This window comes from Peromyscus eremicus, unplaced genomic scaffold (genome assembly GCF_949786415.1).
Source record: "Peromyscus eremicus unplaced genomic scaffold, PerEre_H2_v1 PerEre#2#unplaced_82, whole genome shotgun sequence".
Classification (NCBI taxonomy): Eukaryota; Metazoa; Chordata; class Mammalia; order Rodentia; family Cricetidae; genus Peromyscus; species Peromyscus eremicus.
The window spans coordinates 45598-72920 of record NW_026734322.1 but is presented as its reverse complement, the minus strand read 5'-3'; the positions used below and the strand labels follow the sequence as shown (position 1 = coordinate 72920).

The 27323-nt window shown below is 42.1% G+C and overlaps 1 protein-coding gene across 1 annotated transcript; it reads right to left on the bottom strand.

Moving 5' to 3' along the window:
* Positions 1-1584: 1584 nt before the first annotated feature.
* Positions 1585-27323, bottom strand: LOC131901432 (uncharacterized). Its single transcript, XM_059252583.1, has 6 exons — positions 27052-27323; positions 26549-26967; positions 14082-14276; positions 5998-6081; positions 2281-2359; positions 1585-1960 (listed from the first exon to the last, which is right to left on the bottom strand). Exons 1-5 carry the CDS (start codon positions 27321-27323, stop codon positions 2319-2321), a joined length of 1011 nt encoding a protein of 336 aa, XP_059108566.1. The 3' UTR covers positions 1585-1960; positions 2281-2318.

The following is a 27323-nucleotide window of genomic DNA, read 5'->3' as shown; positions in this document are numbered from 1 at the left end:
ACGCTTCTACTGGAATTCACCTTGAGCCACCACACTACCATACTGGGTACAAACAATCAGGTTGGATAGGATGATGATTGGGAAGTTGAGGGTTCCAGATCCCTTACAGGGATCTGGGGATGTGGCTCTGGAGCTGGAACCTTTTCTAAGAGGTCCCACTGCCTAAATTCAACCTGTAGCACAACTCAAGAGAAAATCCAGTTGTAAAAGCAACAAAAGGCAAGCCAGAGAGAAGTCCAGGCAGCCAGAGAGGAGAGGGGATAGCAGGAGGAGATAAATGGATGACAGACATTTGGCCAAGGTGGCTAGCAACCAGGCCTGAGACCCTGAGCACCTCCCAGAGATGCAGGGCAGAGTTTGTGTGGTCTCCGGAAGTGAGCTGTGGATACTGCTAGGGAGGCTCAGACAAAAGCTAGGGGGTCCTGGGTTGGCCTTGTGCACCACCATAAGGGCAGGCGGGCTGGCACGGAGGCAGGAAAAGTTCCACACAACCACCCCCATGCAGCCCAGGCTTCACAATCCCCTGCGGAGAGGTCCTCTCCTGCTCCCAGACATGGTGGCCACAAGACCTGGGAGGCTGTGCTTCCATGAACCCCAAGACAGCCACGTGTCGCCCGCCCGGAGCCGGTCACCTGGACCCTGCTTCCTCCTCCAGCTCTCCTGGGTCATGGAGCGGGCCAGAGAACCGTTTTGATCCTGGGGGACCCAGGCGGCAGCCCTTCCCTAGGCGGCAAGCCTCCATTTCCAGGGTAGCACAAGGACTTGCTGGCGGAATTGGCAAACTGAATCAGCGGGATGGAAGCAGGGCATCGAGAATGCCAAGGGCCAAGGGCCAAGGGTGCTCTCTCTCTGCCCTTCACAAAGCAAAAAAAAAAACAAACAAACAAAAAAAAAAAACCAATGCTCCAAGATGGAGGACAACCATCTAGGCTAGGACTGGACAGACATGCCACTCTAGGGCTGCTGCTAGGGATTCAGTGGTGTGCAGAAGGTGAGGGTGTGGTGTGTAGATGTGGGTAACAGACTTTAACTGGTTCCTCCACTGTAACCTCCATGCACTGCACTTCCCTGACACACTCGGCTTTGTGCCAGCCCCTGAAGGCCCTGCCTGAGGGTATGGTGGGGTGCAGGGAGAGAGGGCAGGTGGTGGAGGATGTCATGGAGGGGGCCAAGTGGTGAGTGTGTGGATGTGGGGGCAGGCTCACTTGAGAGTCTGAGCCACACCCTAAGGAAGTCCTCCACAAACCACATCTGGACTATAGGGGAGGAGCCAAAGAAACATAATAATGGGGTTGGGGTTCAGGGGCAGAGCATCGCCCCCTAGCTGCCAAACCAGGGTATTCTAACAGCTGCATCCCTGCCCTAGCCCAGCCTTCACCCCAGACACACAGACACACACAGACACACACACACAACACACACACACACACACACACACACACACACACACACACACAGAGCAGCTTTCAGAGATCCAGTGGCTGTCTACATGACTCCACCCACCAGGGTGACCAGTACAGCTTCCAGCATGGCCTTGGGTCTGCTGACCCAAGCTTCCAGGTCAAGGTGTCCCGGCAAGAGGGGCCTCCAAGGCTGTGCCCGGTTCTTCTAAGGCAGTGGGATGGAAGGTGTTACACCAAGGGAGACGACCACCCAACTCAATGGGACCCTAGACCCAGCTCGGGCTTCCCACCTTGCAGAAGGCCACTCCAGGATGGACACAAGGCAAAAGGGCAGGCAGCTGTGTATGCTTGTAAGGGATGCAGAGTCAGCGGCCTTAGTCCCGTGTCCCAAATCCGATGGTCTAATACTAAGATGGGAGAAGAAGGACTTCCTTCCAAAACATTGGCCTTGGTAGTGATGAGCGTTCAGATGGATGCTGCCCCACATCATGCGAAGCAGGGACCATAAGGCCCGAGACATCCTCAACCTTGCCTCAACAGGCAGGGCGTCCAGGTCCCTGAGGTGAAGACAAGAACACAACAAAAGAAGAAACATTGCACCCACCTGCCCTCTTGCCCTACCAAACCCTGGGCCCAGGCCCCCACCTTAACCGTCTCCTAGGCAGCACCAGGCAACCATTCTGACCTACGTCCACCTCTGTCACAATCTCTCTCCTCTGCACAGCCCTCCACCTCCCACCCCTAACCTCCCACCTCCCGACCCTACCCTACACCAAATACCAGGCACCACTCAGGAAACTTCTCTTTCCGTTCTCTAACTTCCCCAAGACGCTGTCAGGCATGGAACTCTCTGTATCCTCTGTGGACACCCACCTACCTGTGGCAGGGCCTAGGAACACACAGGACTCGGCTCTCTCAAGAGATTCCAAGTGGACCGAGGACAGGTAACATAGAATCTGAGGGACAAGAAGCAATTCTCACTCTTAACACCAGGATGCCTACAGCACACACCCAACCTGTGTGTCCTTATGGATTTCCCTAAACATTCCAGGTGTCCTCACACAAATTTCTCTCCACGGGCCCAGACCCATGGAACAGAAAAAAGTGTCCACAGACAGAGTGGGTCTGCCCACCAGTCTGCATGAAAAAAAAAAAAAAAAAAAAAACACCAACAAACTAAAGAACACCCAACACCCCACAGGCATATTCTCATTTGCTCTCGCCTTACTTTCTCTCTCTCTCATTTATCTATCCTCCTCTACCTCCACCTCCACCTCTATCTCTGTCTTTCTCTGTCCCTCGCTCCTATGTACAGTCCCATCCTGGGCATCCAGGTTAGCTAGGCCATGTTCAGTAGGGAAATGCTTTTCACTCCTCAACAGGAAGCCTTCCTTCAATGAGCACTGAAAGTCTCCAGAGGCTCTCCTCCACACTGCTGACATCTTCCATGATGAAGCCTAGAAGAAAATCACTCTCCCTGCCACCTGGAGACAAGCCTGTCTATGCTCTTCCAAATCTCCATCTCTACAAAGCTTCCTGGAGACTTTTGCTGTGGCTAAAAAGGGAGCTTCCTGGTGATAGGGGTGGGTGTGGAGGACCTGACTTCATGGACCTGCCTGTCAGGCCACTTTAAAGGACGGTACTGCCACCTTCCCAATGGTTCCTACACAATGCTCTTACCAACCACGCTCTGGCATGCCTCTGAGCCCTAATCCACACACACGAAGCACCACTCCAAACCTTGTACTCACCTGAGCTGGATCTGAAGGATGGAGCCCTAAAAGGCTTCCCTACATGCAAACCTGTCCTTCCTCTACATCCCAGAGCTGACGACCATAACTCGTACATACTGTGTCTCTCAGGCACTGCTATGACTTCTCACAGTACTGGGCCACAATAATCCCAGGTATACACACACATACACACACACACACACACACACACACACACACACACACACAAAAAAAAAAAAAAAAAGCACATATTTGCAGTATGGTTAGGAGGACATTATTAAGACAATTCCCAACAATACTACCATCTTCATGGAAATGGACAATAAATGACACAACTGTATGTATTTGTCACAACAGGAAACTAGTTTCCTCACTATCAGAACATATTCTTCCCTCCAAATCAGTTAAAAATCATCTCCAGCTAAAAAATTCATTGATTTACTACCTATACCAACAGAAGAAATATCAAAAATTTTTATTAAGTAACAAAATATTTCGCAGAAATGACTATATATCTATACCAATTTTGCTTATTTGTCCACCTTTGCTGCCTTACTATTGCTAAAAAATTAACAACAACAAAAAAAAGAAAAAAAAACTGTAGTCTTATGAGTAAGTTTCTGCTTGGTAGTAGATCTTCCAAACAGCTATGCCATACTGTATTATCTGTATAAATAAACTTTAGTTAAATGTGATGCCAAATTCCTGCACCCCTGGCAACCAGAGGTAGAGGCAGGAAGATCAGGAGTTTGAGACCATCCTGGGCTATATGACTCTATATCAAAGAAAAAAAATTAAGGAAACAAGGCTAGAAGAGTCTTATATTATCAGGACTAAACTATGGTCCATCCATTAAATGGTATACTATGCAACTAAAAGAGGAAGAGGAAACAGCATGAGGCTGTGAAGTAAAATCTGCAACAGCCAAGGCTAGGCATTAGTGGCTCATACCTGTCAATCCAGCACTTACAAGTCTGAGACAGCAAGAAGATGGCTATGAGTTCAACACCAACCAAGGCTACAGTGCCAGACTGCTGTGTCTCAAGAAACAATAAAACAAAGTAGCAGCCAAAAAAGTATGCATTTTTGTGTAAGACAGGGAAAAACACATGAAAGGTTACACCCATTTGTTTATATTTTCAAAGACAAATAATGAAAAGATAAACCTAACACATGTGGGTTGTGGACGCAGCTCTGTGGTAGGACATTAGCTAGCATGCACGAGGCCCTGGGCTTGATCCCAAGCGCTACTACCAAAAAAAAAAAAAAAAAAGAGCCTTCTCTCAGGAAGAAGAAAGGAGAATGGAAGAAAGGAAAAAGCAGTGGGGAGAGAGGGAAGGAAGAGGAGTGGGGAGAGAGAGAGACGGAGGAAGGCTAGCTTTCTCTGAACTATGGGTTTAGTCTTTTGTTTTTATATCTGAGACAGGGGTCTCATATATATATCCCAGGTTGGCTTGAACTCACTGTGCAGCTAAGGGTGATCTTATAATCCTTAGTGTGGTTTGAATATGTCCCCCATAGGCTCATGTATTTGAATACTTGGTCCCAGCTGGAGGCACTGTTTGGGATGGTTATGGAACACCTTTAAATGGTGGAACCTTGCTGGAGGAAATAATTCACTAGAGGTAGGGTTTGAGGTGTTCTAGGCTGGCCCTATTTCCTATTCTCATTCTACTACAGTACTTCCAAAATAACATGACTGGTTGGCCTTGAGGCCATTTCGTCCCCATAATAAACCATTTCTCTCCTAAGCTGCTTCTGTCAGTGTATTTAACGAGAGCAACAGAAATGAAACTAATACACTTTGACCCTTTGTCTCAAGTGCTGGAACTGCAGGTTTATCCTTCCGCACAGTTTACATGGGGTTAAGAGGATCAAACTCAGAATGGCATGCACAATAGATAAGCACTCTATCGCCGAGCTACACTCCCAACTGTGTTTCATGATTTGACTTTAGAACTTTATGAACATAGTTATGTATAAAACTACTATAATTTTTAATTAAATAAAAAAGGAAAGGACAAGATACGCACTCATGAGCACTGCAGGAACAGACAGTGAACACTAAGCAAAGGTTCATGAAGCAAGGCAGAAATGAGTTTTCATCCTTCAGACAGGTCACATTCAGGTGAACAAGTAACTTTTCCCCTCAACCACATGTTTTCCTGAGGTGCTGTGAAGTGTGTGATTCCTCTGTCCACCTTTAACTTTGTTAACTGCCAATAAACTAATTTTGTTGTATTTTTCAAATTATGCTCTTTATAAGAAATGGGAAGAAATGGGAAGAAATGGTACTTTTTAAATTTTGTGTTTAACACAAGACTTGAACACTTAATGACCATTCTTTCACCTTAAAAATGCTTGTACATAGTTTGGGATGAAATCACTATTTTGCTCCTATTCCTATTTTTATTGGCAAGTGAAATAGCAGCCATGATACCCTGTGAATATTTCCTTAAGCAAGCACTTGGGGGGATTCAGGAGATGAGGAGTTCAAGGTCATTCTCAGCTTCAAAGGGAGACTGAAACCAGCATTTCTCTATACAATGTATTTTGTCTCGGTAAGGAAGGGAGAGTATGTTTTTCATTTTTATAAAAAGAAGATGCAATTCAAACTAGACTATTCCAGAGCAATGTATGGATTTAAGAAATAGATAATAGATGATGAACAAGTAAAAGTTTAAAGAGTACCACAAGACCACTTTCACATCAGAAAAATCAGGGACAGATTAACTGGTACAAATATGAAAAAGTACTAGAAAAGGGGACAGCAGGATAAGGATAAGGAGTAACATGAGAACAATCTGGATAAGGAGTAACATGAGAACAATCTGGAAAAAGAGACCCATCACAAGAAATACCTGTATATAACGAGGATTCTTTCAATTCCATGAAAGTGTCTTTCCAATTACTGTACCAAGGAACACTAGCTTTAATTGACCGATCTGATGAAGAAAATACGGCACCGTTAAGCCAAGCTATGAGGTAAATATCTAACATTTACTGCTTAAACAGAATGAGTGAAAAGTATGCCAACTCCCTCTAACAGCAAAACCTCAATGGAAACTTCTGGACATTTAACTAATGCTGCATTAGAATGGATAAATAAGCTTTTAAAATAACCCCCAAGGTACCAATCTGTCATGATGGTACCTTATTCAAATTAATTCCGTACTTTATTGTATCTCATTCCAAGTTTCCAGAGACAAAATGTAGCTCAGTGGTAAGGTAAAGTGCTTATACTTAGCATGTGTAGGGCCTGAGGCTCAATCCCCAGCAGCCAGATAAATAAACTGAAAGGAGTTGTTTTGAAGTAATAAGGGAGAAGCGAGAAGCTGAAGAACTCCTTTTCTTTTCGTTTATCCTAATAGTTGGGTTTTTTCTAAAAATTTGTCTAAACAGTTCAGCTTCAGTAGTATCTCTGCCTGCTTTTAAAAGCAGAGAGTACACAAACTCTCTTAAGTAGAAATGCTGGAAGACCTCTGAGAATACAAGTAATGTAATTAAATAAGTTTTCACAATCAAATAACTATACTATTCCTATAAACCATCTAGAGAAAACCATTTTAACAAAATTCTTAAAATTAAATCTGTTCCATAGTTAACAAACAGCAATTTAAAAAAATTCACCTCTAGAGAAACTATATGGCCCCAAAGAAAACAATTACAAATAATTGTAATAAAACTGAAAACCAGACACTTCCAACTCTACACAGCCTCACCACAAAATGAAGAACTGACTGATGAGTTTTCCCTGTACCCAGTAAACATCTGAACACCTCAATGTGAAATAGAAAGTTTTCAACAAATGTGAAGAACTTTTCAACATGAAAAAGACCTAACAGAAAAAGAATATGAACGAGATAAAAGGTGCAGAATAAAAGAAAACTGAAAAATAAAAGGTCACTAACAATGAATTAAAATTAATCTATCAATATCCTGAGTTAACATTCTTAAAAAAGAAAGAAAGAGAGAGAGAGAGAGAGAGAGAGAGAGAGAGAGAGAGAGAGAGAGAGAGAAAGAAAGAAAGAAAGAAAGAAAGAAAGAAAGAAAGAAAGAAAGAAAGAAAGAAAGAAAGAAAGAAAACAGAAATCAAATACATATCTTGGGGGTTGGGGTGGAGACCAGGTCTCACTATGTAGCCCTGGCTGTCCTGGAACTCACTATGTAAACCAGGCTGTCCTCGAACTCAGAGATCCTCCTGCCCCTGCTGGGATTAATAGCATGTGCCACCACACCTGGTCTCAAAGAAATATCTTTTTAAAAAAGACAACATTAAAATTTCAACAGAAGAGCCTTATAAAGTAAACAGACAAAACTCTGCAATATTCATAAAAATGATCAGAACACTGAATATCAATTCAAATTCTACAGCCAACTAAGAATAGCTCCAGGAAAGAAAAATGAAGAAATAAAGAATTCAAGAACATTCCCAGGACTAAAGACCATGAGTGACCAGATGGTTACAATTGCTCACTCCCGGGAACTCAGAAGCCCTAAGTGGCCCAATGTGCATCTCAAACAGCAGAGCAAAGAGCCTCTTCTGAGTTATTTAAAGCTGAAAATAAGTAGGGTTCTTAAGAACAACACTAAAAGCTCAGAGGAAAAGTATCAAATCTGAAGCATTTCTAACCGGTACCGGTAAACCATCAGTCAATCATAAACTACATTTTCATTAACTTCTCAAAAATTTTATCCTAAGTGGTTGGAGAGATGGCTTCATGATTTTTTTTTAAAAATACATTATACACACACACACACACAGACTTTTTTTTTCAGTTTCTCAAGACAGGGTTTCTCTGTGTACCCACCATGGCTGTCCTGGAACTCACTTTGTAGACCAGGATGGCCTCGAACTCACAGAGATCCGCCTGCATCTGCCTCCCGAGAGCTGGGATTATAAGCATGCACCACCACCACCCAGTAAGATGACTCCTTGTTTAAGAGAATTAGCTGCTTTTCCAGAGGACCCAAGTTCTGTTCTCAGAACCTGGTGAGCCATGTGGTGGTTCACAACTATCTATAACTCTAGTCCTGGAGGATCCAATGATCTCTTCTGGTCTCCATAGGCACTGCGTACATGTGGTGCACAGAAATACATACAGTTAAAACACCCATACAAAAAATAAAAGGAAAGCATTCTAAGAAATTTTTAATTTCTTAAAAAAATATATTTAAAAAGCATTATCTTCTAAACACCTTTCCCAGAAAGCTACTAAGGAAGACCCCTCCATCAAATCAAAGATATACACCACAAAAGATAAAAATGAGTCAAGCCCGGTTACTCTTGCCTATCATCCTAAACTTCAGGAGCTGAAGCAAAAGAATCCAGCACTGAGTTGGAAATGAGCCAGAGCCAGTGAGTTCTAGTGCAACATGTATCACAGAGCAAGATCAGACAGAGAGAGAGGTTTGAATGAAAGAGAGAGTATAAAGAAAGAAAAATTGACTAGCTGGTTCAGCAGGTAAGGCCCTTGCTACTTGATGTAAGCCTGAAAATGAGTATGATCCACAGAACCTACAAAGACCTCACAATGTCCTCTGACCACACATGCATCATGGTACACACTTCATACACACATACACCCACAATAATAATGAGGATGATGACACTAATATTTGTAAAATAAAGTAAGAGAAGGAAAGGAAATCTCTAGGATAACTGTGGAAAGTGCCTTGGAGTCAATAGTCCAGGATGGAGTAGATGAACATTTTCCAACTTTTTTTTAATCTTTCACCAGTGAGTATTTTTGTTTTGAGACAGAGTCCCATTGTGTATTCCAGGTTGGCCTGGAACTATGTAGCCCAGGCTGGCCTTGAACTGGGAGCAACCCTCCTGCCCAATTAGATTACATGCATGAGCCACCATTCTCTGCTGTCTCTAGACTTTCTTTTTTCCTCATTACTCCCTCCCTTCCAGCTTTCCCCAGCTTGAGGTCATGCATATGCTATGCATATGCTCATTCACTACACTATATCCCTGGCCCAAAAATGTTTGAAATTATACATGAACATGCAGGGACATGACCCTTTGGAGAAATAAGAACCTGTGTAATAACTAAAATATTTTGTCCCCAAAGCAATTTTCAACTCCCTGGGGGATGATATCGTCCTTACTGATGACATCAGTGATACAGAAAAGACTCTGGAAGAAGATCGTGATAAAGAATTACTTGAAAACTGATCTAACCAATTCAAAGTCCTACTCAGGAACTTTAAGAGACTACAAAGACTGAACAAAATGATTTTAAGGATTACTATAGTGGTTCGAATAGGTATGGCCCCCACAGACTCATGTCCGAATGCTTGGCCCATAGGGAGTGGCACTATTAGGAGGTATGACCTTGTTGGAGGAAGTATGTCACTGTACGGGTGGGCTTTGAGGTTTCAGATATGCTCAAGCTATGGCCGGTACAGTCTCTCCTTCTGCTACCTGCAAATCTAGATTTATAACTCTCAGCTCCTTCTCCAGTACCATGTCTGCCTGCATGCCACCATGTTCCACCATGACAATAACGGACTAAACCTCTGAAACTGTAAGCCAGCCCCAATTGAATGTTTTCCTTTATAAGAGTTGCTGTTGTCATGGTGTCTCTTCCCATCAATAGAAACCCTAAGACAGAAGTTGGTACCAGGGACTGGGGTATTGCTGTGATAGGCCTGACCATGCTTTTATTTGGAGGAATGTGAACTTTGGTACTTTGGGTTAGGAAAGCAGTGGAATGCTTTAAGCACTGCTTATTGGATCATACTAGTAGGAGCAGAGAAGACAGTAGTGCTGGGGGTGACTAGATCTGTGAGGGCTACCTCAAGAGATTTCAGAGAAGAATTTTAATACGTGGCCTAGAGATTGTTCTTATGATGTTTTGGCTAAGAATGTGGCTGCTTCTAAAGTGAAGAAATTTGGATTAATTGCGCTGGCAAAGGAAATCTCAAAACAGTCTAGTATAGGCTATATTGTGTGGTTATTAGTGTTCACTCTTATAAAGCAAGCTGAACAAGGAAAAACACAAAATATACAATTTGAGGAGAAAAGGAGTATCAGGAAGCAGAATGGAAATAAATCCTGTATTCAAGGAGATAAACAGATTAAAGATATTAAATGGAATAAAAGGAGTGGTAACTTTTATTCAGAGCAAGAGCCTACCCAATTAAGCTTCCAACTTGTGAAAAGGAATTAACAGCTTAGGCCCAGGCATGATGGAACAAACTGAAACTTCAGTACTTTAATCCTAGTACTCAGAAGGCAAAGGCAGGCAGATCACTAAGTTTGAGGCCTGCCTGGTCTACAGATAGAGTTTCAGGACAATCAAACTTAGGGAGCGAAGGAAACCATGGAAAACAGAAAGCTGGTGAAGATATAATTAAATAAGGGGGCCATGTTCCTGCCTCAGTAAGCAGCAGAACTTGGCAACTTCGGTCAAGTGGTTCTGGCTTTAGTATTAAGGACAGAAGAAAGGGGTTACGGAATCTCCCTCTGCGACTAAGGAAAGCTGTTGAGGCCAGGCATGTGTCAGAGGTATCCCTGAAGGGAGGCCGAGAGAGGCCACTGTGTGAAACTATGAAAGTGAAGCCTAGATTGCCTCGGAGACCCCAAGATGCTGGAGATGCTGGACTCGTGAAATACCTACCAAGGAAAACTGCCAAGTGGGAGTGGAAACAGCCCAAGAGAAAGAAGTGTGTTATAGTCAACAAAGTTCAAAGGAGTTGGAGATCTGAAGAGCACTTTGACATCAGACATGGAGATACAGAGTTTGGAGTTTGCACAGATGGTTTTCAGTCTTGCTTTGGTCCAGTATTTCCTTATTATGTTCCATTTCCTCCATTTTGGAATGGTAATTATATCCTATGCCATTATGTTAGAAGTATGTGATCTGCTTTTTGATTTTATAAGGGATTACAATTAAGAGACTACATGAATCTCAGAAGAGACTTTGACCTTTCAACTTTTAAACACTGTTGAGATTGTGAGAGACTATGGGGACTTTTGAAGTTGGACTAAATGCATTTTGCATTATGATATGGCTACAAGCCTATGAGGGCCAGGGAGTAGAATGTGGTGGTATGAATAGGTATGGCCCCCATAGACTCATGTTTCTTCAAAGCCAACAGAAACCCTAACTAAGACAATGCCAATCAACCCCAGAAAGCCGGGGAACAGAAGTAGGAAGCACAAGAGTTGGAGGCTTGCCGGTCAGTCTGTCAGTCTATCAGCCTAGGAAACCTAGTGTGGTGGTTTGAATGAGAATGACACCCACAGGCTCACATGTTTGAATGCTTAGTCCCTAGTTGGTAGAACTGTTTGAGAAGGATTAGGAGGTGTGGCCTTGTTGGAGGAAGTGTCTCACTGGGGAGAGGGGAGGATTTAAGGATTCAAAAGCCCATGTTAATCCAGTCATCTCTCTACCTCACGGCTGTTGCCTCAAGATACAAGCTCTCTGATTACTGATGCTCCCCAACATGATGGTCAGGAATTCACCCTCTGAAACTGTAAGCAAGCTCCCAACTAAATGTTTTCTTTCTTTTATAAGTTGCCTTGGTCACGGTGTTTTGTCATTATAATAGAAAAGCAACTAAGATACTTAGCAAGACCCTATCTCCAAAAAAGGGAAAAAACAAAAAAACAAACCCCCATAAAACTATTTTCATACATGATAGGCAACTCCTGTCTGTATCCTCTTAGCACTTTGGCATGACAGATAGGTCATCTCTACTACAATCATTATTTCTATAACATATTATAAATCAGAATGTATTATGATTATTGATTAATAATGATCTCTTTACTTGACTGTAAGCTTATAGCGCATGTCTTATACATTTCTAGGTATCAGTGCAAAGTGCATAGCAGAAAATCAATACATCTGAAAACCAAAAATGTTAAGAGCCTAGCTAAGTTTAGCAGTGCAGGCCTGTTGAGAAGTTGAGGTAAGAGGATTGTCACGAGTTCCAAGCCAGCCAGGACCCTATCTCCAAGAAAAGAAAAGAAAAAAAAAAAAAAAAAAAAGAGAGAGAGAGAGAAAGGAAGGGAGGAAGGAAGAAAGGAAGGAAAAAAAGAAAAGAGGAAGACTTTATAAAATAGCTTCACAAAATCTGGAAGAGGCTGTACTCACCGAAAATCCCAGCATTTGAGAGGTAGAGGAGGAGAATGAAGGAGTTAGGGGCAGCCTCAGCTACACAGAAAGCTTGAAGCCTTCCCCTGTGAAAGAAAGAACTGGGCATGATGGTGCACACCTTTAATCCCAGCACTTAGGAAGAAAAGGTAGGTAGATTACTGTGAGTTTCAGGCCATCTAGGCTACACAGTGAGACTGTCTCACAGAGCAAGAGCATGAGAAAGGGTGGGAGAAGAGGAGACAGAGGGGAGACAGGGGAAGGATAGAGAAGAAGAAGAAGGAAGGAGTCTAGTCAAGTTTATGTTTTCAGAGAGGAGACAAAGTTTCAAACTGTCAGCAGCCTACCTCAGTTACCCCATTAACTCAGGGCTTGTCATATGTAAGATTAAGATATTAACATCTGACTCCTTGCCTCTCATACCTCAACACTGATGACAGGGAAACAAATCTCAAATTCTACCATTTCTCAGGTAAATATGTAAAATTTTCCATCACATTAAAATACATTATACCAGAAACTGACTAATCCTGTATCTAAAAATTCAAATTCTTTTGACTGGTATAGCACAGTGGTAAGCTGACTGACTAGCATGTTTTAAGGTCCTGGGACAAATCCTAGCATTATAAAATAAAAAAAGATAAAATGAAATTATCAGATTGATCTATGTTGCTGAAATTAAAATTAATGGCAAAGAAAGGTATGGAAGACTAAAACAGTAATTCTACACATATTTGTAAGTATACATACTTATAGACTAATTATCATGTTGACCTACAACCTGCCATTAAGTTCTCTGTACATAGAGGCAAGATTTGGTTTACCAAATTTTGGTTTACCATTATTATCATTATCATCATCATCATCATCATCATTATTATATTAATGTATGGGGGTGCATTGTGCCACAACATCATCATCATCATTATTATATCATCATCATCATCATTATTATATTAATGTATGGGGGTGCATTGTGCCACATCATCATCATCATCACTATTATATTAATGTATAGGGGTGCATTGTGCCACAGTGCCTATGTGGAGGTCAGAAGACAACTTTGTAAAGTCAAATCTCTCCTACCACACTCCCACGAGTTCTAGGCCTCAAACTCCAGTCATCAGGCTTTCATGTCAAACACTATACCAGCTGAGCCATCTCACTGGCCCAGGAAGGTCTTTAGCTATACAATTAGGAAGTATAAAAGTGTCAGACTAAATTAAACCAACCTAAAAAAAGTAAGCTGCTGTTTTTAAGCAGTTGAGAGATTGTAATTAGATTAATTACATTAATTGATATTAATATTTCTAATATTTCCCTTTTAAGAATTCACTATGTATTTTTCATAAGACTTTGGATACTAGAAAAGAATCACATCAAATATTAACTCACTCTACATATTAACGTGTTATTTTCCTTATCAGTCTTATTATAAAAACATTTACTACCTAAACCAGTGTAAGAAGCACTTATAAAACTATGTACTTACATCTGTTTTATAAACATTTCCACTTAACACGAAGCAAGATTAAAAGTATAATAACATGCCTTTCATTTAATAACAATATCAAATCATACAAAAAAAAACCATGTTATCTATTATTAGTTTTATCGCGAAACACTGATTACCCTAGGTTACTTACTACAGGTGCTAGAAACAAAGAAGTTCCTTCCTGGCTGTGAAAGTGTCTTTCAGCACTGCTCTATAGGCCCAGCTCTAGCACCTTGTAAGCCATAAAGTACTTGAATGAAAGGTCTCCAAGACAAAGAATTATTTTCCTAACAAAAGAAATTTCCATTTAAAAAAAATATCAACAGTTGTTACATACCACTGATGTTAAGGTCATAATCCCCCGCTGTAATCACATTAGCCACTGATCCTTCTGCAGGCTGGCTGCAAGAAACGACATCATTCAAAAGCTTCCCAATGGCTCCCGGCTGAGGTGGCTGGGTGACAATGTTGCTTACTGCTATCTTCAAATTTTTAATTATATGCAGTTGATTATTAGGATCTCTCATGTGAACTTTTAAAAGAGAGAAAGAAATTTTAAATTAACTTAGTATAATGTATCATAAACCAAAATTGGGTTAATGGTTTTCAAACACAGAAGAATCTCAAATCAGAAACTAAGAATTAAAAGAATATTCTTCCAGGATACAACTGGTTTACATTTTTTCCCTTACAAACCAAAAGAAATGCCTAACCTATTAACCATAAACTCGTTCCTCTTAGACAGCCATAGTGGCACATGCCTATAATCCCAGCACCTGGAAAATAGAAGCAGAAGGATCAAGAGTTCAAGGCCAGTCTAGGCTATGTGAGACTCTGTCTCAAAGAGGAAAAAAATATTCCTTCCTCTCACACAATGCTACACAATTTCCCTATAGGCCCTGTTTCCCCTACATTCAGAGCTGTCCAAAACCACCACCCATAAAGTACCCAGACACTTTTCTGGCTTTTGGAGGCAGGATCTTTGTATGAAGCATGGGTGGCCTTGAACATACAGTGATCCTACTGTCTCAGCCTTCCAAATGCTGGGATCACAGATATATGTCACTATGCCCAGCTCCCCACAAGCATTTCTACATCTAGGCTTATTTATAATTTAATCAGTTACAAACTAAATTTCCATAATTTCTTGTGCTTCCTCAGACACTTCTAAAATTTTAAATTTAAAAACATAAAGCTCATCCAGGTGTGGAACACATACCTATAATCCCAGCATTCTGGAGGCATAAACACAGGGATTATTTTGAGTTCCAAAGCAGCTTGGTGTACAAACCATGTTCCAAGCAAGCCTTGGAACATGAGGGATACATTTCAGAGGTAGAAAAAAAAAAGGGGGGGGACAATAAAATATTAAAATATTACTCAGGTGTTGTGGCTCATAACTATAATTCAATCACTCATGCAACTCAGGCCAAAGAAATGCCTTGCTCTAAGTTCAAAGCCAGTCCAAACTACAAAATGGGACACTGTCTCAACCAAAAATAAATAATAGTAATAAAATAAAATATCAAATAGCATGTGTTTTGAATATTTGCACGTGTATTTTAAATAACATACGTGAGATAGTGGACAACTCAATCTCCAGAGTCCAAGATGGAAAGAGAGACCCAAGTACTGCAAGTTGTCCTCTGCTCTCTACATGCACAACATGGCATGCACATACTCATACACATCATACACACATACACAATGATTTAAAAAAATAATTTTAAGTTATGTGCAAAGTGTATTCATAGTAGCTGACCTGACTATTTAAAGATGAAAGAAAACCAAGAGAAAGAAGGAGGATTACAACCTAACTTACAGTAATTTTAAAGAAAACGAAAAAAAGCAGACACAAGGCTGAGGAACACAGTTTGGATCTCCAGAACCCACATAAAACCAGACACAGGAGTCCATATGTCTATAATCCTAGCACTCCCACAGAGACATGGGTGTCGGAAACAAGAGGATCCTGGGATACTCACAGGTCAGCTAGCATAGCACATGCAGGAGTGAACAAAGAGACCCTTGTTCAAACAAAGTGGAAGGAAAAGACAGCCACCGAAGGTTTTCCTCTGCTCTGCGCGCGCGCACACACACACACACACACACACACCATGGGCACACATATGCACATGTACACACACAAAGGTTTAAAATGATGACAAGTTTTGCATTTTGTAGCTGAACAGTGGAGATGAAGTTATTGTATGCTCTGCATTCATCTATGATGATTGTTTTCTTATTTAAGTACACACAGACCTCCCTCAATAATTGAAACTTCCCAACTGTATAATTATGACACAGAAAAGGAAAAGGGAAAAGGAAAGGAAAAGAAAGAGAACCGCCAGAGTACTATGGTATACTTCTGAAATCATCAGGAACATACTCTGCAAGTATTTTCCTTAAGGTTGCTCTATAAGTAACAAATACTATAAGCAGCAAAAACTGTAGCAAACCTTCCTTTGAGGGCTGGGAACAATGCTATAATATACTTTCCTAGCATACTCTAGGTCTTATATTCAAACTAGAAACCTCTCTCTTCTCTCTCTCTCTCTCTCTCTCTCTCTCTCTCTCTCTCTCTCTCACTCACCTTAGAGATTAATTACCTAGTTACATCAACATAGGAGTAGTTGTGGTGGTTAATATTGTCGTCTTGACAGGATCCAGAGTCACCAGAAGACAAACCCGAGTATGCCTGATTCTAGACTGGATTCAGGAAGTGAGAAGATCCACCCTGAATATGGGCTGCATCACATCATGGGCTCAGGTCACAAGCTGAATAAAGGAGGAAGAGAAAGTGAGCTAAGCACCCCCACTCATTTCTCTCTCTGGGGACTGGATGGGAGGTGACCAAACAGCCTCCTGTTCCCGCTGTCATCTTCCCATGATGGACTACAGGCTCCAAAGTCAGCCAAAATAAACTTTCCCTCCTTTATGATACGTCTATCAGGTATGTTGTCATAGCGATGAAAAAAGAACTAATATAGAACTGACAGCAGAAGTGGGACAGTTGTGGTGATACACCTGACTATGTGATTGTTAGGCCTCTGAGACTCAGTCATAGAAGAATGTCAAAGAACTTAGAACTCTGGGACTTAAAAAGCATATGAATGTTGTAAGAAGAGTTTAACATGCCACTCTGGTAGGAATTTGGAAATCAGATTGCCAAGAAAAACATCAGCAATGGCGGTCTTGCTTATGGGGTTTCAAAGGGGAACAAGGCTCCACTGGGAACTAGGCTAAAAGCCATTCATGTTATATTCTGACAAAGAATCTGGCTGCCACTGCCTATGTTCTAACAACTTCAGTGAGGCTGAATTCAATGGCTGGCTGATATCAAGCCAGACAGCATCTGGGCTGTGTCTTGATTACTGCACACTACTTTTACCCAGGTCTACAGTGAGAACAAATGGAGCAAAATAGAAAAAAAAAAAAAAAAACAAAAACAAAAACAAAAAACCAAAAAAAACCATGCCATTTGTTGAGAAAAAGGAATTTAAAGCTGATCAGCAAGGGATCAGCAAGATGATTCAATAGGTAAAAACATTTGCTGCCAAGCCAGAGACTGGAGTTTGATCCCTGTAGCCTACATGTTAGAAGAGGAGAACCAACTTCTTCGTAAGTTCCTCTGACCTCCACACGAGCGCCTATACACATACACACAGACACATACAATAAATATATAAGTGTAAAAAAATAAAGCTGTAGACAAGCCATGTTGGTGAGAAAGGAGATGTAATTATTAGAGATTGGCAAAATTCTAGAGAAACCTGTTTTGAACTGAACCAATAGGAAAAGTGCCCAGAGAGCAAGACTCCATCCTTTTAGTACTACATCTTGTGAAAATCCAAACTCCCTTAAAGGGGTCTAAACAGAATGCTACTGAAAGGGTGCCCTGCTCAAGAACAACTACAGGGAAAACTGTCTCCCTGGAGTCATCCTGGAAGGCACAGGCAACAATTAACTGTGGTCCAGGGGCCTATCTCTAGCTGGCAATGCTTAGCATCATATACATGGTACTAGTTTTACAGGCATGGAAGCTGCAAGAATGAAGGGACATAGAAGGCCAAGGTTCTAAAACACCACTGAGGCACAGCAATGTGTGGCGGGGTTGGATTCCCTGCTAAGAGAGCCTAAAAGACCACTAGGTGAAGCTGAGAAGGTGAAGCCTACGCAACACTGGGAGACCTTGGGATGCCACAAAAAGACCAGGGCAATGGGATATCTGCTGAGGAAAGCTACAGGAATGGAGTGAAACTGGTTTGAGAGACTGCATGTGCTGCAGGTGGCAGACCAGGAAGGGTGGAGCTACCCAAGCTACCAGGAGCACAGTCCCAGATACCCAACAAAGAGCTGTAGGATTTGATGTTTGCCCCGCTGGGTTTCAGTCTTGCCTTGGTCCAAATAGTCCTTGCTATACCCTCATTCATTACTTTAAAGATGGGAGTGTTTATTTTGTGTCATCCCACATTGAAGTATGTCATCTGGTTGTTGTTTTTGTAATTTATTTTTTAGGGGCTCACTGTGAAGACATCAGTGTCTCAGAAGAAACTGTACTTAACTTCAAAATAGTATGGTACTGTTAAAAACTATAAGAACCTTTGAATTTAGACCGAATGCATTTTACATTATAAAGTACTTTTATGTGCCTATAGGGACAAAAGATAGAAGGTTATGGCTTTAAAGTGATTTTTTGGAGGTGTGGGGGGAATAGATAGGAGCACAAGCTGTTCTTCCAGAGGACCCAAGTTCAATTCCCAGCATCCACATGGAGACCTACAAACCATCTGTAACTTCAGTCCCAGGGAATCAGACAGCCTCTTCTGACCTCTGAATCAGCAGTCGTAAACATAGAAAAAAAGATTAAAATGTTTAAAGTGATATTATGTGGGTATCAAGTTGACAAGGGAAAGATGTGTGGTGGTCAATATTGAGTCAACTTGACAGGATCTAGAATCATCTAGGAGACTAAATATCTGGGTCTGACTATAAGGGTGTCCACAGACAGGGTTAACTAAGGAGGAAACCCACTCTGAATACGGGTGGCACCATCCCATGGGCTAGGGTCTCAGAAATCAATGGAAAAGAGGAAGAGAGCTGCCTTCCTAAGTACAGAGTGGCACGAGCACCTCCTTGTACTCCTGCTGCCTTCCTCACTGTGGTAGACTATATCCTAGAGTCAGAATACACCCTTCTTCCCAAGTTGTTTTTGTCAGGTATTTCATACAAGAATAGAAAAGTAACGAAAACAGTGCTAGGATGAAATGCTTTAGGTTTGGGGTAGAGGTAACTCATAAAGGTCCTGACCCCTGAATATCAAAAGAAAAAACAACAACAACAAAAAAGCAAAGTTTATAACTAAAAGAAATTTAACTTAAAAAATGATTATGATGGTTATAACAACAAAGAAAAGTGTGGTGGTGCATACCTGTAGTACCACTTGGTAGGTGGAGGCAAGAGAATCAGGAGTTCAAGGCCAGCCAGACCTAAAACTATAGAGAAGGAGGGTCGGGGGAGCTAAGGATGGAGATGAGGAAGAAGAGGAACAGGTGGGAAACGGAAAGAAAATAAATTAGAGAAGCTGCCTTTCAAAGACATTTCCTAAACTTATCTGCCAAACTTCTCTAGTCTGTGCAGAAAAACTATTCAAATTTATAGAGGAATTACAATCTATTCTTTTTAATCACTTAAATAAATTTAATCAATTTCAACACATTAGCGTACATTCTTCCGAAACTGTAATTTAAAGTTAATGTTTAAAGTGAAATTTTCTGAAAACACATCTAAAATGATACAATGAAATACTATTTAGAATTATTAGAGAACTACCATCAAACAAATAGTAAGGCATGATTAACTCTTTGAAGCCTACAGCCAATACAAATCTCTGAAAATACTAGAGGACTGAGGACACAGCTCAGCAGTACATAAATTTTGTGTTTTTCTTTTATGGTGGTGAGGGATGAATACAGGGCGTACGCACTCTAGATAAGCACTCTAACTGAGGTACATCCCTAGCTCTGTTTGTTGTTGTTGTTGTTTTTCTTTAATCCTTTTTTTAATTGAAAATACATTTTTTTCATACAATATGTTCTGATTATGGTTTCCCTTCCCCATACTCCTCCCAGTTCTTCCCCACCTCTCCTCCCATCCAGATCTATACACCCTTTCTGTCTCTAGTTAGAAAACAAATAGGCAGTTAAGGAATAATATTAAAATACAAAAAGATAATAAAAAAAAATCTTAAAATGACAAGACAACCAAACAAGAAAAAGAGCCACAGAAAAAGCATAAAAATGCATACAGATACAGAAACACACGTTCTCACACACAGGAATCCCATAAATAAATAAATAAACAAACAAACAAACAGACAAACTGGAAGCCATAATATACATGCAAAGGACCTGTAAGGTTTAAAAAAAAAAAAAGGCCTGACGTCAGTAGGAGACACAGACCCTCCAAAGACGCTACTGGGTTTGTTTTATGTTGGTAGCTACAGTACTATTTACAAGCGAAAACAGGCATCCCGTAGTGTCATAAGGTCCCAGTTCAATCTCCAGCATCATAGAAAAGAAGTCGTAGGATCACAAAATGTGTGAACAGTGAATACAAGTTAAATCTGGAGCACACATCAAGAACATACAAAACCATTGAACTGTGCTTCATTGGTAGATTCAGTGTATTTAATTCTTCATAGGTTTTAAAAACATGCAAGAAACCTTAACTGGCTCGCTATCATCTAACTTACATGTACTTGAAGCCTAATAGCTATTTTTAAGGTCCTACACAAAAATGGTACTCAAATTTCTTCTAGTAACTGTCTTTTCAGTATAATATTTAAACTATGTGTTTTTCTACTGAAGCCTAAAGATAAATCTTCTGGAAATACTTGACTGTACTAAGCCAAGTTTTGTGGTGGTATTGTGTTCCTCAAAATACTGTGCACCCTAATAAACTTATCTGGGGTCAGAGAAAGAACAGCCACTAGATACAAAGGCTAGAAAATGGTGGCACTCACACCTTTAATCCTAGCACTCCAGAGGCAGAAATCCATGTGTTCAAGGATACAGCCAAGCATGGTGACTCACGCCTTTAATCCCAGAAAGCAAGCTTTTAATCCCAGGGAGTGGTGGTAGAAAGCAGAAAGGTATATAAGGCGTGAGGACCAGAAACTAGAAGCATTTGGCTGGTTAAGCATTTGGCTGGTTAAGCTTTTAGGTTTTGAGCAGCACAGTTCAGCTGAGAGCCGTTCGGATATGAGGACACAGAGGCTTCCAGGCTGAGGAAACAAGATCAGCTGAGAAGTTGGCCAGGTGAGGTTAGCTGTGGCTTGTTCTGTCTCTCTGATCTTCCAGCTTCACCCCAATACCTGGCTCAGGTTTGATTTTATTAATAAGAACTTTTTAAGATTCCTGCTACAAAGTTTGATCTCAGAAGTCAGGGCAAATCAAACAAACCTGCTGGCCACAAATAAAATCTAGTCTTGTTTGTTTGTTTACATTCCTTTCTCTGAGTAAAGAAATTTTAACTTGGCTCTACAGAGATAGCTCAGTAAGAGCTGTTCTTCCAGGGGACCAGGGTTCAACTCCCAGCACTCACAGGATGGCTAGCAACCCTCTGTACCTCCTCCAGTTCCAGGGGATCCAAAGCCCTCTTCTGACCTCTGCTGTCAATGAATGCATGTGGTGCACAGACACACATGCAAGCAAAAACACCCATACTTGTAAAATAAAAGAAAATCTTTTAAAAAAGAAAATGTAACTTGTTTTACTTGGATCCTGAAATTGTACTACCTAAATGATATTCTTATGACTTACTTCCTAAGGAAAAAACAATCTTTGAAGAATCTCTATATGACACACATTCCATAAAGGGAAAAAAAAGCCCCAAAATTTATTTACCAGCAACAAAAAGGCGGTGGGATGTTACACCAAATTTCTGAATATATTATTTTCCATTAACTTGGAGAATTTCACACATGCATACATCCATATTCTTATTATATACCCATTCCACCTCCCCTATATGAACTCCCAGCCCCCCTCCAAAATTAATGTTCTACCAAATTTTTTTATGCTGACACTGTAGTCTATATCTTAATTACCTTTGAACTTTTTCTTCTTTTCTGAATGTTTCCTTATGTAATTCAAGCTGGAATCAAGCAAGCAATCCTCCTGCCTCAGCCTCCAAAGCAATATGATTACAGACATTGTACCATGGCAGCTTAAACTTTTTAAAAATTTATAACAACTCATATGACCCTTATAAACTACAAACTCAATGGCCTTGCTCAAGAACTCGAGACTGCCTCACAGTTACCACTAGAAATGAAATCTAGAAGCCCCTTCCTGAAACTCAGCTTCTCCTCTCCCCAGCATCTCCTCTGAATTCTGTACCCCACAAGATTGCTTTCCCACTACTCTCCCCTAAACACTGACTACAATTTATACCTTCTGACCTAACCATTTGACAGCAGTCTTAACTGCAAACATCATAGAATCTGCAATCACCTGGAAGACTGGGCATGCCACTGGAGGGTTAGCTTGATTACGATGGTTATCCATCTTGATTGTAGAGGGAACTATCTCCTTAAAAGGGACCCTGGACTGTATAAAATGGGAAACTAGAGTTTGCGATCACTACTGGCTCCTAACTGTGGATGCAATGTGACCAGATGCTTCAGGCTCCTTCTGTCTTCACTTCTCTGCCATGATGGACTGTATCTTCAGCTGTGAGCCAAAATATCTCAAGTATCTCAAGCTGCTTCCGTCAGAATATTTTATCACAGGAACAAGAGGAACTAAGACACCATTCTACCTCACTCCTTCTTGAATACATGGTGAATGCTTTTGTCTTTCCACCACCTCTCTGTCTATCAACCACCTCACTGTACTCCTTCCTAATCTTTCCCATGCTTCAAGGAGAAATACAAGTGGACACAAGTTCACTTCTATCCCCGCAACATCACAGAAGGCCTACGGAGTCCTTAAAAATGCACCTACTCACAAAAGAGGATATTTAAGCAAAAAGCACACCATTTTTAAAACACTTTAGCAACAAAAAAGAATGCAAAACCTCCCACTTATATCTTTTATATTGGATACCTATTGAAATAAATCTGCCAAAACTTTGGAAATACATGGATCAAATAAGTTACATTATTGGAACTAATCCCACCAGGGCTGGGAATATACCTATGTGCAAAAGAAAAAAGGTTAGTGCAAGAGGCCCAAGTTCAACCTTCAGCATCAAAAGAAAACATATGCTACTTTTTTCTTTATGTATTATCATGGTTACCAAAAATTTTAACTATATATATGAGGCCTGACATGGTAACACACCCTTGTAATCCTAATCCTTAGAACATAGAGGCAGGAAGATCAAGAGTTCCAGGCCAGCCTAGATTACATGAGACCTTGCTCTCCAGTATAAAAAAGTAATTTTAAGCACACCCAAGAAATTAGATGATTTTGATTATTCAGATCACAATATCCTGAGTCACACTACCTGTTTTTAAATCTTTCCTAGATACAAAACTGCAGATAAGCTATTATTTCTATATCTCAATGTCCTCAAATTTCAAAAGGCAACAATGGCCAGGTGGTGGTGTACACTTGTAATGCTGGCATGTAGGAAGTTGAGGTAGGAGAATCATTGTGTGCTGGAAGCCAGCCTGGGCTACATAGTGAGGTAAGGCCAGCCTGAACTACATAACTAACCCTGTCCCAAAATAGCAACAATAATGACAATTAGTAAGTGGAAATAACAAAAGACTCGGTGACTAAAAAAAAAGCTATATGAAACAGGTCTCAGGTATTAGCATTGTTTATTTTTCTTAACACATCAGGAAAAAACACACACAAAGTCAAATTGACTTCCGGGGTTCATTTTTTATGAATTCAAGACTGAAGAGGGACTAGAAACATAGCTTAGTGAGATAACCCTTGCTTAGCACGTGTAGGAGCCTGGATTTGAACCTCGATACGGGAGACGGGAAAGTTTAATATAAACTGAAACAAGGAGTGGTGGCGCACACCTGTAGCCCCAGCACTCAGGAGGCTGAGGCAAGAGGCTCTCAACGGTGAAGCTAGATTGGGGTACAGTAAAAAACAGAGGTCAATCTGAGCTAATACTCAGACCTATCAACCCCACCCCCATTTGAATTACAAATGCAGAGGTTTGCTGTTCTTAGTAACGCTAGAGCAATGGTTCTCAACCTGTGTGTTTCAACCCCTTTGGGTCACATATCAGATATTTACATTACAATTCAAAACAGTACCAAAATTACAGTTATGAAGTAATACACGAGGAACTGTATTAAAGGGTTGCAGCATTAGGAAGGTTGAGAACTACTGCTGTAAAGCATGGGAATAGCTGCAATGTTGAATAAACTATAGGCTGAAGAGCTGAAGAGAATCCAGGAACTATCAAAGTTCGGGTTAGCTAGGCATGGTGGTATACAACTTTCATGCACCAGTGGTGGAGGGTGGGAGGCAGAGGCAGGCAGATCTGAGCTCAAGGCCAGCCTGGTCTACTTAGTGAGCTCCAGGACAGCCACGACTACAAAGAGAAACCCTGTCTCAAACAACAACAAAATTTTTAACTTAGTTTTATGTGTACATGTATGTAAGCGCATCACCTGTGAACAGTGCTATGCCAGGTGACAGCGCTGAATCCCCTGGGGCTGCAGCTACAGTTATAAGCTGCCAAGGGGTGCTGGGAATGGAACCATGGTCATCTGCAGAGTATCAAGTGCTTTTAACCACTACACCATCTCTCTGCCCCTCAAAGTTGGATTTTTTTGGATACTTCCTTCCTCCCTAACTACAAAAGGAAACCTGCAAAGCAGCAAGTGTCCTAAAGATTGCCTGAAGCATGTAAACACAGGAACCAACAGTATAGCACTATATGTGTGTGCATGCGTGCGTGTATTTGGATAAACACCATAACCAAATAAAGACCACAGTTATTTGATAAAAGTTTATAAGAGAACCCTTCATCCTAAACAACTCTCAAATTTCCAAGGAACTTTACCTGTTTTTTTTTTTTTTTTGCTATGTTCTGTTTTAAAGACAGCAGTTAAACCACACTTAAGAGTATACTTAAATTAAAATGTTTAACTTTTAAAAATTCTCTCTCTCTCTCTCTCTCTCTCTCTCTCTCCCTCCCTCCCTCCCTCCCTCCCTCCCTCTCTCTCCTCTCTGGGGTGTGTGTGTGTGTGTGTGTGTGTGTGTGTGTGTGTCTCGACTTGCGAGTCTCCGTGTGTGTGTGTGTGTGTGTGTGTGTGTGTGTGTGTGTGTGTGTGTGTCTCGACTTGCGAGTCTCCCCAGAGCTAGAGATACAGGAAGTTCTGAACCACCACACACTGAGTGCTGGGAATCAAACTTTGGTTGTCTCCGTGTGTGTGTGTGTGTGTGTGTGTGTGTGTGTGTGTGTGTGTGTGTGTGTCTCGACTTGCGAGTCTCCCCAGAGCTAGAGATACAGGAAGTTCTGAACCACCACACACTGAGTGCTGGGAATCAAACTTTGGTTGTCTGTGAGAGCTACATGGGCTCTTAACCACTGGGCCATCTCTCTTGTCCACTTGAATAAAATTTTAAATATGATTTTTTTTTCCTTAATAACAAAAAAAAAAAATCAAAACTTGGAGAAAGAGCCAGTTATGGTGGCTCAAGCCTGTAATCTCAGCACTCAAGAGGTTGAGACAGGGGGACTGCCTGGAGTTTGGACTTGCCAAGCTAAATAAATATATATATATATATATATATATATATATATATATATATATATATATATATATATATAGTGAGTTCCAGACCAGCCTGGACTAGAGTGAAACTCATCTTAAAAATTAGCAAGAATAAACAATAAAGCTGGAGAAAGAAAATAATTATTAAATATGAATATATTTCTTATGATTAACCACCAATATGAAAAGGACAAAACGCTTGAACTGTTCTAACCCCATAAATCTAGATAACTTGAAACATCTATATTATTACTACAATTTATCCTTTGTCATTTTTTTTCTTTAAACTTTTTAATTGTTACATTTTTCTCTTTAGGTAGAGTCTCATGTATCCCTGCTGGCCTCAAACATGCCACATACATAGCCCAGGAAAGACTTAACCTTCTTATCTTCCTGCCTCCGAGCACTGGGATCACAGGTGTGCTGTGTGGTGCTGAGAAGCCAATGGACAGCGGCTTCCAGCATGCTAGGCAGAAACTCTACCAACTGAGCTACAGGGCAGCCCCCATCTTTTATTATTATTCATGTAATACTTTTGCTTGCTTTTCTTGAGATTGGGCCAACTGCTGTATAGCTAGAACCTGTTTGAATGGTCGAAAGGAGGAAAGTAAACAGCCAAACAGAAGTCCAGACAGAGATGAACCCCAAGACTAGACGAGCCACGAACAAGGTAACTTTAAAAGTCCAATTTAACACTCGACGAAGGGACATGGCAGATCTTTTCTCTTAAACTCCGTTTTGGAGGCTGCATCTTTCTACCTTAGCTGTCTAATAAGTACCAAATCCTGTTCGGTGACTGTTAACAACAGTCTCGACTCCCTTGTGCAGGGGCTCAGGTTTATCTTCACGACTTAATGACCTGGCTCGTCCGAGGAAGACTGCGCTTAGAAAACCGGGGTGGCCAGGAGCGCGCGGTCTTGACAGACGCTGGCCGCCCCTCGTCAGCCGCAGCCCCGGGCCGCCGCCCCTCTGTCCTCTACTTGCTCCCAACTTCCTTTTCTCGGCCACGGCTCGGCTGCAGCTGATGGACGAGGAAGAACACCACGTACCTTCGGAAGTGAGGCGGGAGAAGGGCTTGAGCAGTTCGGCGAAGCTGAGGTGGTTGAGGCGGGTGAGCCGCTCGGCTTCGTCGCTGCACAGCGCGGCGACGCAGGGAACGAAGGAGTCGGGGATGAGCTCCTGCACCGACTGCACGCACTGGGCCATGGCCGCGGCCCGGCGCCCGGCCTCCGCCCCACCTCGGAGCCGAGCTTGCCGCAGCCGCCGCCGCCGCCGCCGCCTGCCCGGCCGGGTGCGGCCCCACTCCGGAGCCTGCAGCAGACTGCGCGTAGCCGCCGCTGCTTCGGCTTCCGGGGCCTGGGCCCGTCCCCGCCTCCTCTCAGCGCTCCCGGAAGCTTTGCATCCCACCCTGGCCGGTGGGGACGCCGACCACCGCCACTCGGTCCTCCCGACGGCAAAGCCTTGGTCACTGTCCGACAGGAACCGCCATGTCGGGCCGAACCCTGACCCGCCGGCAGCACTACTCCCGGCAGGCCCCGCGCGCACCCCTCACGTGACTGTGTCAAAGACGCGGTAGGGGCGGGGCCAGAGCCGATGCCTGGAAAACAGGGAGCTACGGAAGCCCGTAGGAAGATTGGAACCGGAAATACTGTGACGAGTGGCTTCCCCTATTGGCTGGGGGCGGGGCTGTGAGGCGGGTGGGCGTGGCCGAGCGGGCCGGGCGCGCAGGCTTTGGACAGGTTCTCCCGCGGGTGCCGGGCAAGTCTGTAATGGTGATGGCTGTTCACGCGGGCCTGACCTTCTTGGTGTCCCCAAAGATCTCAT

Excerpts from the sequence above, each read along its gene's own strand:
- LOC131901432 (XM_059252583.1), bottom strand. The coding sequence starts at position 27,323 with ATGAGATCTTTGGGGACACCAAGAAGGTCAGGCCCGCGTGAACAGCCA. Across the intron at positions 26,968-27,051 it reads CGCGTCTTTGACACAGTCAC|TGACCAAGGCTTTGCCGTCG; the intron begins GTGAGGGGTGCG and ends CCTGTCGGACAG. Across the intron at positions 2,360-5,997 it reads AGAATCCTCGTTATATACAG|ATTCTATGTTACCTGTCCTC; the intron begins GTATTTCTTGTG and ends CTTGTCCCTCAG.